This window comes from Hydractinia symbiolongicarpus, chromosome 9 (assembly GCF_029227915.1).
Source record: "Hydractinia symbiolongicarpus strain clone_291-10 chromosome 9, HSymV2.1, whole genome shotgun sequence".
In the NCBI taxonomy this organism is placed as follows: domain Eukaryota; kingdom Metazoa; phylum Cnidaria; class Hydrozoa; order Anthoathecata; family Hydractiniidae; genus Hydractinia; species Hydractinia symbiolongicarpus.
The window spans coordinates 3,234,125-3,246,562 of record NC_079883.1 but is presented as its reverse complement, the minus strand read 5'-3'; the positions used below and the strand labels follow the sequence as shown (position 1 = coordinate 3,246,562).

The 12,438-nt window shown below is 35.6% G+C and overlaps 1 protein-coding gene across 1 annotated transcript; it reads left to right on the top strand.

Moving 5' to 3' along the window:
• Nucleotides 1–603: 603 nt before the first annotated feature.
• On the top strand, nt 604–10,009 carry LOC130657715 (transmembrane emp24 domain-containing protein 7-like). The gene is made up of 3 exons (XM_057460726.1): nt 604–1,067; nt 8,337–8,454; nt 9,027–10,009. The coding sequence occupies exons 1-3, from the start codon at nt 912–914 to the stop codon at nt 9,377–9,379; spliced, it is 627 nt and encodes a 208-aa protein (XP_057316709.1). The 5' UTR covers nt 604–911; the 3' UTR covers nt 9,380–10,009.
• Nucleotides 10,010–12,438: the final 2,429 nt, after the last annotated feature.

Sequence of the window (12,438 nt, the reverse complement as noted above, 5' to 3'; positions counted from 1 at the left end):
GACATACCATTGCTAAGAACCCGCTCTGTATTTTTAATTGCACGTGCATTAATAGGACAGAAGAAAAATTTGGGCACGATATATTCCCCCAACACAACGAAAAGCAATAAAATTCCATTTCACCCTCAGAAAAAAAGTGGCTCGAGTTTACCCCGTAATCATATGATTTCACTCTAACTTTGCTGCATGATTTTATGAATTATATAGTTAACTGTGTTTATATTGAGGTTTAAATAATTTTAAAGCGGTAAAGCAATCTTTTTGGAATTAAAAAAAGTCGCGTGCTCAGTACTGCGTAATCTATTTAACAAAACAAGATACATTTCTGGATGTCATTCCTAACGTTTGTGAGGCCGGGAAGTGTGGTTGTGACGTGACGTCTTGACAATAGGATAGGACCAGATTCAGTGTGACCATACGAGTGGCTTCTTTATTTTCTGATGTGTTTCAAAGTACGAAAACGGAGCGAGTTGTCGTGCAAATTTTCGGATTCCAGCGCAACAAACGAAAGAAAACACATGGGGAAAAAGAAAAGGGATAGATTTCTTTAGCCATTCTAAAATTGCTAACCTTCATATGGAATAAGAAATCCTCTATAAAATCAAATTACTTCTGTATTATTCCTAATTACTGTCCTTTTAATTTTAACCAGGTCATGAAAATTTACAACTTGTTTTTCTTTGCTGCCACGTCTTTTTGCAACGCTTTTAAAATTCACACTTACCATAAACGTTTACTGTGTCATTTTGGGTCATGTTACACTGTGCAGTTGTCCACGGCGATTTACGCTTTAAATTAATGGCGTCCTCACTGTGAGTATATTTCTGGAGAATCGAAAACAGCTAGCTACGCACAGCGAATCAAGGCTCAGACACTAACTTGTGCATTTTCTGTTCTGGAAAGACTATAATATGGATTTTATCCATTTTCTTGGGATATCCATTGCTATTTTATTTGTAACTGACCCATCATTTTCTGTTGAACTGACTTTTGAGCTAGAGGATAATGCAAAAGAATGTTTTTATGAACGAATCATGAATGAAACCAAATGTACATTGGAATTTCAGGTTAGTTGTTAGCTATGAAAACAGGCTAATTTCTTAAATAATTAGGCGCAATTATAATAACGGTAAAAAATACCTAGTTATGTAGCTAGCTAGCTATGGAAGACAAATCAAGAATGATATTTGTCATTCTAACTTTTCAAACTGTTCCCCAACACCAAATATTGATGACATCTGCCTGATAACTAAGCTGGCATCCAGAACAAACCCTGATCTGGAATAGCTCCTGTTAAAATAGGTGCGAAAAAGGTACCTGTATAGTACAGTCAAAAACAAAGCAACAGCCTTCCTGTTTTTTTAGCCTCCAGGAGGAAGAAGAATTTATTCCTTTCACACCATGACCCCAAAAAATATCATATATCCAGGACATTAACTCCATGTGTTTATAGGTACTACTGGTGAAATAAACTATAAAAGCAATGTTTTTTTACTCCCTGTCGGACATGTGGTACCACTTTCATTCAAGGGAAAACACAAACTTTTCAAAAAGGGTGCCAATAAGTCGCAAATGGCCGCAAATATAAAGGTGAGTTTGGGCGACTTGTCAAATTAAATTGGCTGTTGTCCTCTAAAACATCTCGCACTTTCCCGAACTTGCCCAACCATTCCCAAAATGCAATTCCTTGTAAACATACCATGCGGACGACAGTTAGAAGAAGGTGCTTGAAGAGAAAGGAGTTAATAAAGTTTATATATATATATAACTTATTTATCAAGTAAATATCAAAACCATCAAAAACAGTTCTTTTAAGAACTTCACAACCACATAGTAAGTGTATTTTGATTTTTATAGTTTTTTGAATCATTTGTGGTGGATTGAGTGTTTAAGTGTTTTTGTGTTTATGTTCGGGCCTATGCGGGTTTTTTCCCGCGAATACTCGATTTTTATTCGAACTCACCCTAAAACTCCTGCAATTTTTACGGCGTATGCCGCTTATCGGCACCCTCGTACTTTTCACTGTCAAAATTTCACAAAAGAAGCTTTGATTAAACAAGAACTTAAAGCATCTGAAGTAAAGTAAAGCTAAAAGAGCAAAAACTCACCTTAAACTACACAATATGGCGGGTTCACACTAGAATAAAGCTGTATTGTACATCTGATTTTGAAACAACCATTCGGAAAATGTGGGTACAGGTGCAGCACCAATTCCAAATGCAGATCTATAATAATCTACATATGCTTGGTATCCTTTGTGAATATTTTGATTTCCACTCATGTTCGTGTTTTTATTTTTCTCACATACAAACGAACTATCACTTTCATAATACCCATTCACTTTCATCAAAATCCTTGCTCACTTTTAATACTTAAATATTTGTGCATATTTTTTCTATTGTTTCATGTACTTGTAGCAGCTAAAGCTTTATTCAAAGCATGTTTAAGGCAAGTAAACATAAATTTGAAAGGTATTTTAATAAAGCAAAAATGCCTTCACATTATTAAGCATGCTTCAAATCATCGTCATCATTCTCGGCTTAACGTCTGTTTTCCATGCTAGCATGGGTTGGACGGGGTATATTAATGACCCTCTTCCAATCTGATCTAGACTGTGTTAGATCTAAACTCAACTTCCTCTGTATCAAGTCTGTCCTTATAACCTCCTGCCAAGTCTTTCTAGGTCTGCCTCTGGGCTTTGCCCCTGGAACTTTCTAAACGGTCAAGATCCTCCTGCTTCACTGCCCATGTCTCACTACCGTACAACATAACACTTCTTACACATACTTCATACAACCTACCTTTTACCTCAATTGACAGGACTCTGCTAGTCAACAAAGGAAGTAACTCTCTGAACTTTTTCCAAGCAGAACCTATCCTTCAAGTAACACTTCTTCCAACACCCTCTTCACTGCCCAATCACCTAAGTAACAGAAGTTCTCAACTATCTCTAACAAGCCACTGTGGTACATCATTAAAGCTGGAAATACTTTATTCTCTATAATCTCACCTTTGCAACGCTTGCATACAAACTGAATGTCAGCTCTTAACCTTCCACTAATACAACTGCACTTCTTATGTACCCAATGCTTGCAAGTCTGACAAAAAATTTAGTTACTACCAACCCCTTTCCTGCAAACTCCACAAGGCCACTTTCCAACTACAAGGTCACACTTGGCTGCAATGCTACTAATCATGACTTTAGACTTTGCTGTGTTCACCCTTAGTCCTTTCTCTTCTAGTCCTTTCTTCCACTTCTCAAACTTTTCAACTAATTCTTCCATCGACTCTGCTATGAGAACCAAATCTTCTGCATACAACAACTCCCACGGACAACCTGTTCTGAACTCCATCGACAGCGCTTCTAAGACTAGAACAAACAACAAAGGACTAAGTACAGAACCCTGATGTACACCAACATTTACACTAAATTCATCACTAAGTGAATCGTTAATCCTGACAGGACTTCTAGCATTGCTGTACATAGACTGTACCATTGTACATTCACACCTAATTTTCTCATAGCCCACCAAATAACTTTACGTGGCACTCTATCAAAAGCTTTCTCTAAATTTACAAAGGCAAAATAGAGATTCTTTCTCTTTCCTAAATACTTTTCCTGAAGCTGTCTGAGTAAAAATATTGCATCTGTAGTGCCACACCCTGGAACAAAACCAAATTGCATCTTATCTATATCAATTCTTTCTCTAAGTAACTTATCAATCACTCTTTCAATAACTTTCATTACTTGATCAACCAACTTCAAACCTCTATAGTTACCCCTTTCTAATACATAACCCTTGCCCTTGAAACAATTCACTATTACACTTGACTGCCACTCACTCGGAAAAGCACCATCCTTTATAATCTGGTTAGCAAGAGTTGTAATAAGCTCAACTCCAATATATCCAGATGCTTTTACCATCCCTGCAACAATACCTGATAGTCCTGCAGCTTTGCCAATCTTCAATTTCCTAATAGCCTCCACTACCCATTCTGTCTTGATCTGCATAGCTGGCCCTTCTACAACATCATCATCAGACAAATTATCCTCGTCCCAATCAAACTGAGTGTTAAGCAACCTCTGATAATGATTCTTCCAAGCTACCCTTTTCTCCTCCTCTGTGCTAGCCAAAACACCTTCATCATTACGTATACACTTCTCACCTACAACATCTTGATTAGTCTTCTTCATTTGCTTTGCTATCTTGAATGCCTCATTGCGCTTGTCTTCCCTTCTTAACACATCGGCAAATCTGTTTCTCTCTGCTTCTGATTTTGCCTTATACACTGCTGTATGAGCACGACGCTTAGCTTCTAAGTAAATATTTTTACCACCACCTGACTTCCACTCTTTCCAATGTTTCCTCTTTTCCTTTATACACTGGTTAACCTCATTATTTCACCACCAGGTCTGTCTATGTCTAGCTGGTCCTTTCGTCCACCCAAAGGTATCATCAGAAGCTTCTAGAAGACAATTCTTTAAAGTAGTCCAAGTACTTTCAACATTGTCACTATCACATTGACCATTGTGGGCTAACTGCTGAACTTTTGCACTAAATTGTCTTGCTACAATCTCTTCCTGCAGCTTCCAGACTTTTTGACGGGGCCTGTACTTTTCCTTGGCTTCTTTAACACTCTTCAAGATAATATCACAAGCCAGCAACCTATGCTGGGAAACACACTCTTCCCCCGATATAACTTTCACGTCCTTCACCACTTTCTTGTCTGACTTTCTAACCAGGAAGTAATCTATCTGTGTCTTACAACCACCTGACTCATATGTTATCAGCCTACTCTGTTTCTTACTGAATGATGTGTTGCAAACCAGCATGTCCGTTGCCCTTCCAAACTCAAGCAATCTCTCCCCTTCCTTATTTCTGCTCCAAAATCCATAGCCTCCAAGCACACCTCTATAACCTTCAGATGACTTCCCAACATGACCATTAAAGTCGCCGCCCACCATGACAAGTTCAGTGTCTCCAAACTTTGATGTGGAAGATGATGTTGGAAGACTAAAAGGGTCTCGCCTATTTTTAAAAGTGGCAATAAAACAGATCCTACTAATTATCGGCCTATCTCCATTTTGCCAATTCCTATGAAAATTTTTGAAAAGTTAGTGCATGAGCAAATGTCTCATTTTATTTCTGAGCACAACTTCCTGAATGACAGACAGTCCGGATTTCGAAAACTCTTTTCCACAGAAACTGCAGTAGTCGATGTCTCTGATTTTATTCTTACTGAGCTCGACCAACATAACTTTGTTTGTGCTGTGCTCATTGACCTTAAAAAAGCTTTTGACACTGTTGATCATAAAATTTTGTTAAAAAAACTATGGTGTTTTGGCATCAGAGATGCTGCCTTTGACTGGTTCGAGTCCTACTTAACGGACCGAATGCAGCTGACTCTTGTAAACGACACAGGATCAGATCTGCTTCATGAAGACGCTTTTGGGGTGCCACAGGGATCTGTGTTGGGGCCCCTGCTCTTTCTTTTGTATATTGATGACTTAAAATCTGTCATCAATTCAAACTACCACCATCTATATGCGGATGATACAATAATTATTTTGTCTCATAAAAACTTGGATACCCTTGTCTCCCAGGTCGAGTTAGAACTTTCGCAAGTCGACCTCTGGCTGAATAATAACAAAATGACTATTAATACGGACAAAACTGAAACAATCTTTTTCGGCAACCACAGCCAGTTAAAAAAAGTTGAGAACAAAACTATCAACTATATGGGTATTCCTTTGAAGAGGAGCGAAAAAGTTAAATATCTTGGGGTAACATTTGATCAAAAAATGCAATGGGAAAAGCACATTAATGACATAAATAGAAAAATACTAATTAAATATTCTAAAATTAGAACCATTGCATCCTGTTTAACACCTCACACAAAAAACCTTTTAATTAATGCACTTGTCATGCCATATTTCAACTACTGCTCCTCGGCATGGGCTTGTGCCACCCAAGGTAGATTGGGAAAACTAGAAAAACGATTAAAATGTGTCCGTACCTTTCTTGGGAAAGAGAGCGAATATTCAATGAATAATTTACTCATTAAAAACGATGCCATATTAGTTTTCAAAGCCATGAATCACATTGCTCCTGATTACATGCGCTCAAAATTCCTTTTGACAAAAAACTGTCATAATCATCAAACAAGAGGAGCTTCAAAAAACAGGTTCACACTTCCCTTGGTCAACACGGAATTTGGCAAAAAAGCCTTCCCTTAGAGCTGCAAAAGTGTGGAATAATCTTCCAGACCAAGTGACCTGTGATGGAAGTCTGCTTTCGTTTAAGACTTCCATCTCTAATGTATTTGGCAAATTCTAATGGAGATCACTTTTTAATTTTTTAATTTTTGTTTTTTATTCTTTTTCTTTTCAATTTTCACAGATTATAAATGTTACTATGTTTGATTGAGCTGAGGCAGTCTAAGGTTTATCATTTTTTGTTTCTTTTTTGTTCTAGTGGCCCCCAGTGGAAACAATCCACTAACTATAGGTTTTTGTGATTTTCTGGGCTAGCCACTTTAAATATTTATTATTATTATTATTATTATTATTACTGCTGCTATTGCTGCTGCTATTAACTGCTTTTTTTTATAATCGTACTGTAAATTTGTAGCATGCTTTCAAAAATTCTAGTCTGAACCCTCCCTCAACGGGGAGAATGGCGAGTTTTGTTTCGGCAACCTCTTTTACTGCAAATGATATTCCAAGGGCTCTTGGAGCTTACAAACTTTTCAACAGAGCAACATCTTTCCATCATCAAGCCGTCACCATCTTCAGAATATTATGAATAGGGGATACCAGCACAATTTTTCAGTTATGAAATCCATTTGTTGATTTTTCCTATTTTGCATATAAAGTATTATTTATATTGCAGCCAGACCTTGTTACCATCAGGTCAATCAAAATCAAGGTATTTTTGCAAAGTTCATATAGCTTTTTATAATGTTTTATAATGCTGGGGAAATTGTTTACCTGTGAAATGCTCTCAAATAACCCAGAAGGAAATCTTTTCACATTCTTACTAAACCTGACCCAACAAAGCCATTGTTTGCATAATGATTCTGTTTAGGCACGGCTTAACAGATATCCATGCAGTGTATTGTCCTAACTGGCTGTTCTTTATAAGAACTCAATTCAATTTTGATTTATGTGTTTATTTCATCATTTCTATTCACGCAAGGTCACTACTTTTCAATTGCATGAGATTTTATTTAAAATTAATGTTACAGTTTTCTTTTTCCCTTCGGGTACATTCCTTCTGAAATGCTGTCTCTTACAATACTTTAATTCACATAGGGAAAAAAGGAAACCTGTAAGAGTTTTTTTGCTAATTGCTGATATTAACAGGACTTCAAATTGCAAAAAGAACTTGCCTTCTTTCCTATTGTCTTTGTTGTGAAATGACATATTTGGAACACGTGGAATGGTACAAAATTATTACTTCAAACCTGATGGATTTTGATATCTTACACTGCCTAAGGGATGCCATTTTGACAAATATATGCTGTGCAGTTGAGGGATCCCTCAATTATGGCTGTCCAAAAAAATGTATCGAAACTTGCCAGGGGTTTATAAAAAAAAGAAAGTTGGAAATTCGACCAAGCATTGCTGACAGGTATGAGGACTTGCTGAAAATGCCACAAAAATGCTGGGACTTGGGAGTTCGACATTTCAAAATAAATAATTTTTGTGGAAAGAGCCTCAATATAAAAAAAACAAAAAAAACATTTTTTTTTTGGTTTTAGTATATACAGCACCAATGTTGTATCCTTAAAGTCTATGGGAACTTATCTAAAGTAGAAAAACACAGAAATTATGTCCACATTACTTTGTTTATTAATAAAAACTGCACAGACAAAATAATTTACTTGTATGAAATCAAGCCTTGTTTCCTAAAAAATTCTGCACATATAACTTTAACTTGAAACATAATGGAAGACACACTGTAAATGGTATAACAAACAAACTTCGTAATTTTGCTGGTATAGAGTTCTTAAACTTTATTACAATTTGTGTGATAGATATATAATTAATAAGTTACACAACTCGCTAAAACGAAATGGTGATAATTTACATTTAGCTAAATTGACCAACCACATTTCCACTTCATCAACTGTTTATAAAATTTACTGATTAAAACAAATATAGGGTGTAGGGAAGAGAACATAATTTTCGAATGCTCCCAAACCTAGAAGTCTCGGGAAATAATCTAAGCTGGAAATTGGATCTTGCCACTAGAATATCTCAGTAAAATTAATCCTAAAAATAGAACATTGGATGGGTAGCCTTGTAATATCTCATTTTTGATATGCCTTAGGTTGTGACTGGTGGGCATTACGATGTTGATGTTGTTCTGAAAAATCCAAATGGAGAGATTTTGTATGACGAAAAGAAGAAGCAATATGATAGTCATACATTTGATTCAAAAATACCAGGTGAGAAATTTTTGGTGTTGATGTTTCTAACAGTTCTTTTGTATGCTACAAACACTTCCATAAGTTCAAAGTCTGCTATGTGTAGTTCAAAAATATAACAGCCACATTTTTGCAGTCTCTTTTACCTGCCAGGTTTGAATAAGGTAGAAGAATAACTAAATAAGAAGAGATTAAAAGGTGTTGTACACAAAACATGTTCCGATAACATCTTTATAACAATTAAGTTTGTAGTTTAAAAAACACAAAAAAAGTAGCATCGTTAAGATAAATTATTGTAAAAAAGTATTGTGTTCAAGCAAACATACTAAGGATGTAATCAGGTAATTTTTAAATTCGTTTAAATATCTATATGTAAATCATGCTGCTAATCTAAAGCCTACCTCCCACTTGAAAACAAATTGATTTCATATGAAAGAACTTGGATAGTTGTCTATGAATTTATTAGTTCTCAAGAAGTTTCACTAATTATACGAAATTATGACATCTCCCTGATGCTGAAAAACAATTGTTGTTATCAATAAAAATTGTTTTTTATTAGCATTCAAAATTTAGTGCTATTCATGTTTTTTTAGGGGAATACACGTTCTGCTTTAGTAACGAATTTTCTTCCGTCACGCACAAAACAGTTTATTTTGATTTCCAAACTGGCGAGGAGCCGTCACAGATACCAGGAATAGGGAACCACCATACAGCGCTAACTATGATTGAATCATCTGCTGTGCAAATACACGAGTCCTTAAAAGTTATCATAGACTATCAAACACATCATCGATTAAGAGAAGCTACCTCCAGAGACATGGCTGAATATTTAAATGAAAGAGTACAGTATTGGTCTATTGGACAGGGTGTGATTATTATGGCCATGTCTTTACTGCAGGTTTATATTCTTAGGAACTTTTTCGCAGAGAAACGTGATAGGTTATAGTAGTATTATAAGCCATGCTGTGGTAATTTATTTAGAGTGCGTAGTAGATTATATTTCCCCGCTTCTGTTGACTTTGTTACCAACATGTTCATGTTGTTATTTTATTAGGGTAAATTTGGACCTTAGTGTTGTTGATGTAGTGGTATAATTCATCATCTTGGTTATTTTTAAATATTTTATTTTATTATACTTTTTGAGCAATGGATTCTTATTAATTTTGTATTTATCCATACTTAAGTCTAGTTAGGTCTGTTTCACATAAAGCTTCGACTGTTCTTGACTTCCTGCGACCTGTAGGAATAGAAACATTCTCAATCATAACCTTTCGCTATATACCTGAAAGTTTATATGCGGTAGGAGTTTATGGCACGTATTGCAACGCACCATAGATGAAGAAGTTGCGTGAATGTTATAGAGCGAAAATCTTTCATTGAAAAGTATTTCTTCTCATTGAGTTAACTTTATGTGAAACTTTGGTAAGGAAAGCCTACGAGTTATTTCTGCACATTCTAAAATAGGCTTGAAAAAACTGGGTTGTTATTTAATTGATTTTGTACGGACATATGTTTTGTTGCGTGGAAAGATTTAATGGACTTATTTTCATGTTCAAATAAACTTTATTACATTTTATCTGTTATTTATAACACGATTTTTTGCTATGCACATTCACCTTAAAAAGATCTAAATTTTCATCCTTACCGGTAACCTTTCTGTTATTTTTACACCGGACTTAAGGGAATATAGACCGGCTATTTAGCAACTCGGTTAGTTACAGGTTTTCCACTCTGTAAGGAGTTTTTTAAATATAGTCAATATGTCAGGAAAATGTAAGAGATTCAGACATTTTAGGTTGCCAAGGTGAATTAGAACTATTTTTACATTTCAGAGTAAAGGCGAGAGTTGGATTTCGGATCTGGTCGTAACGATTTTTTTTTCAATATTCTTGTATAAAATTAACTTCTTTGAGAGTAACTCAAGCCTAAAAATAGCTGAGAAAATTCAAAAAATTAATCAAAAAATGTCAAAAAGTTTAGAATTCTAAAAAAGTGAGGAGGTAATAACAAGTGTAGAAGGAACTCTTAAAGACACAAATCTTTACTTTTTATCCAACCAAGCTATTTAAACACTCAGTTGTGTTTACGCTTTTTGTTTAGATACTTTGCCGAACAAATATGTTACCGAATATATTATTTCGGTTTGTTTGTTCAGTTTTCATATTACTGTGGAAAGTTTATCATTTCTTGAACATGAAAGTTTAGTAGGCGACGTTCGGGAGATCTTTCTCCCATCATCAGGCAAAGTAAAATGATGTTGAGCATGTATTTTCCTGGACACTTTGGTCAAACGTAAGAATGGTTCCATTTCAGTTTCAGTGTATCGTAAACCAACACAGACTGACCAGTACCTTAACTTCGAATTAAACTGTCAGAAATCTTGCAAAGAAAGTGTCATATCTTCATTACTGAATCGTGCCAACAGCGTAGTAAGTGACAAACAGGAGAGGAAAGGAGAAATTCAACGTGTAAGAAATGCATTAATCGCAAATGGATACAGTCATAAAGTCCCGCAAGTAGAAAATAAAATGAAGAGAAAATGCAACGGAGACAGCATGGAAACATCAGAGGAATTTATCGCATCAGCATTCCTACCCTTCGTACCAGGTACCAGCGAGATCCTTCGTCGAGTTTTAAGGCAACACAAGATCAAATGCATTCTTACCTCTAAAGACACCCTAAGAAGCACTTTGTCTAAACCAAAAGACAAAATAAACCTGGAAGAGCAAAGCAATGTTGTTTACGAAATCCCGTGTAAAGATTGTGATGCAGTGTGTATAGGCGAAACAAAAAGAAAGTTTAAGCAACGAGTACAAGAACAAAGTTTAAGCAACGAGTACAAGAACGCGCAGTGAGAAACAGGGATGTAGAAAACGAAAATGCGGACCACAGCTGGAGCAGAAGTCATCAGTTTAATTGGGATGAGAAGAAAATCGTTGACAGAGAATCCAGAACAACGGCCAGGAAGATTAAAGAAACCATCAACAGTGTAGAACGTAAAAAATACATAAAAAGCATCTCGCATCAACTTCCTGAGATTTGGTTACCAGCCCTACAGAAGAAGTAGTTACCTACATCTAGGTCCCAGAATGTTAATTACCGTAATTTACTGTAATTATCAGCTCGTTTCTGATTGGTTAATTTTTATGAATTTTGATCCTCTGCAATTATATATATACATGCTCAACATCATTTTACTTTGCCCGATGATGGGAGGAGGATCTCCCGAAACGTCGCCTACTAAACTATCATGTTCAAGAAATGATAAACTTTCCACAGTAAAAATATTTTACCGTTGTGCAAACAAAAAATCGGTTCTGAAAATTATAGTTTTATACGGAATGACCACACGATGTCGCTTGATAACACACGAAAAAGCATTCTTCAAAGGCTTTTCCTCCAAAACGAAAGATTTTCAGGTCGGGCAACCAAGGGATTTTAATTTTATACATTAAACAGATTTATTTTAAACAAAAAACTCGCGGGCCTCCTTTTATATGCTACGAACTAAAAGTTAAGTTGATGCAGCTGATGGCCTATTAAATAATTTGTCTTTATCGTTTTCGATTTAAAAAGATGTAAAGTTGAAATGTTACAATTATAACACGAAGGTAATGGTAGGGGCGGCTTGCGAATCGATAGTTGTACGATAAAGGTCAACCCGACGTTAGGTAGAAAGGGTGTTAAGTTCTTTTACGTTTACATATCGTGAAACATTGTGTTTTTACGTTGTCGTGTTGACCTTTAACCTACATTTTTCAATTTGTAAACCATCTCTTAAATGCAGAAACTTCAGACCATGCTTTTTCGTAAATTGCGCGATTAAAGAAAAATGTGAGAAACTTTAATATGCATTTTTAGATTTCCCGCTCATCGCTGCTTTCACATTTACGGTATGAGAAAATAATAAATAGAGCTAATAAACATGGAACAAAAAAAAAAGAATAATATAAAGACTTTCGCGATTTTTCTTTTTTAAATGGTCCGAAACATAACTTTCTGCGC

What these genes read in the sequence shown, in the direction of transcription:
- LOC130657715 (XM_057460726.1), top strand. Translation starts at nt 912, where the DNA reads ATGGATTTTATCCATTTTCTTGGGATATCCATTGCTATTTTATTTGTA. An exon ending in AATGTACATTGGAATTTCAG is followed by an intron (nt 1,068 to 8,336) that starts GTTAGTTGTTAG and finishes GATATGCCTTAG; the next exon opens with GTTGTGACTGGTGGGCATTA. An exon ending in ATTTGATTCAAAAATACCAG is followed by an intron (nt 8,455 to 9,026) that starts GTGAGAAATTTT and finishes ATGTTTTTTTAG; the next exon opens with GGGAATACACGTTCTGCTTT.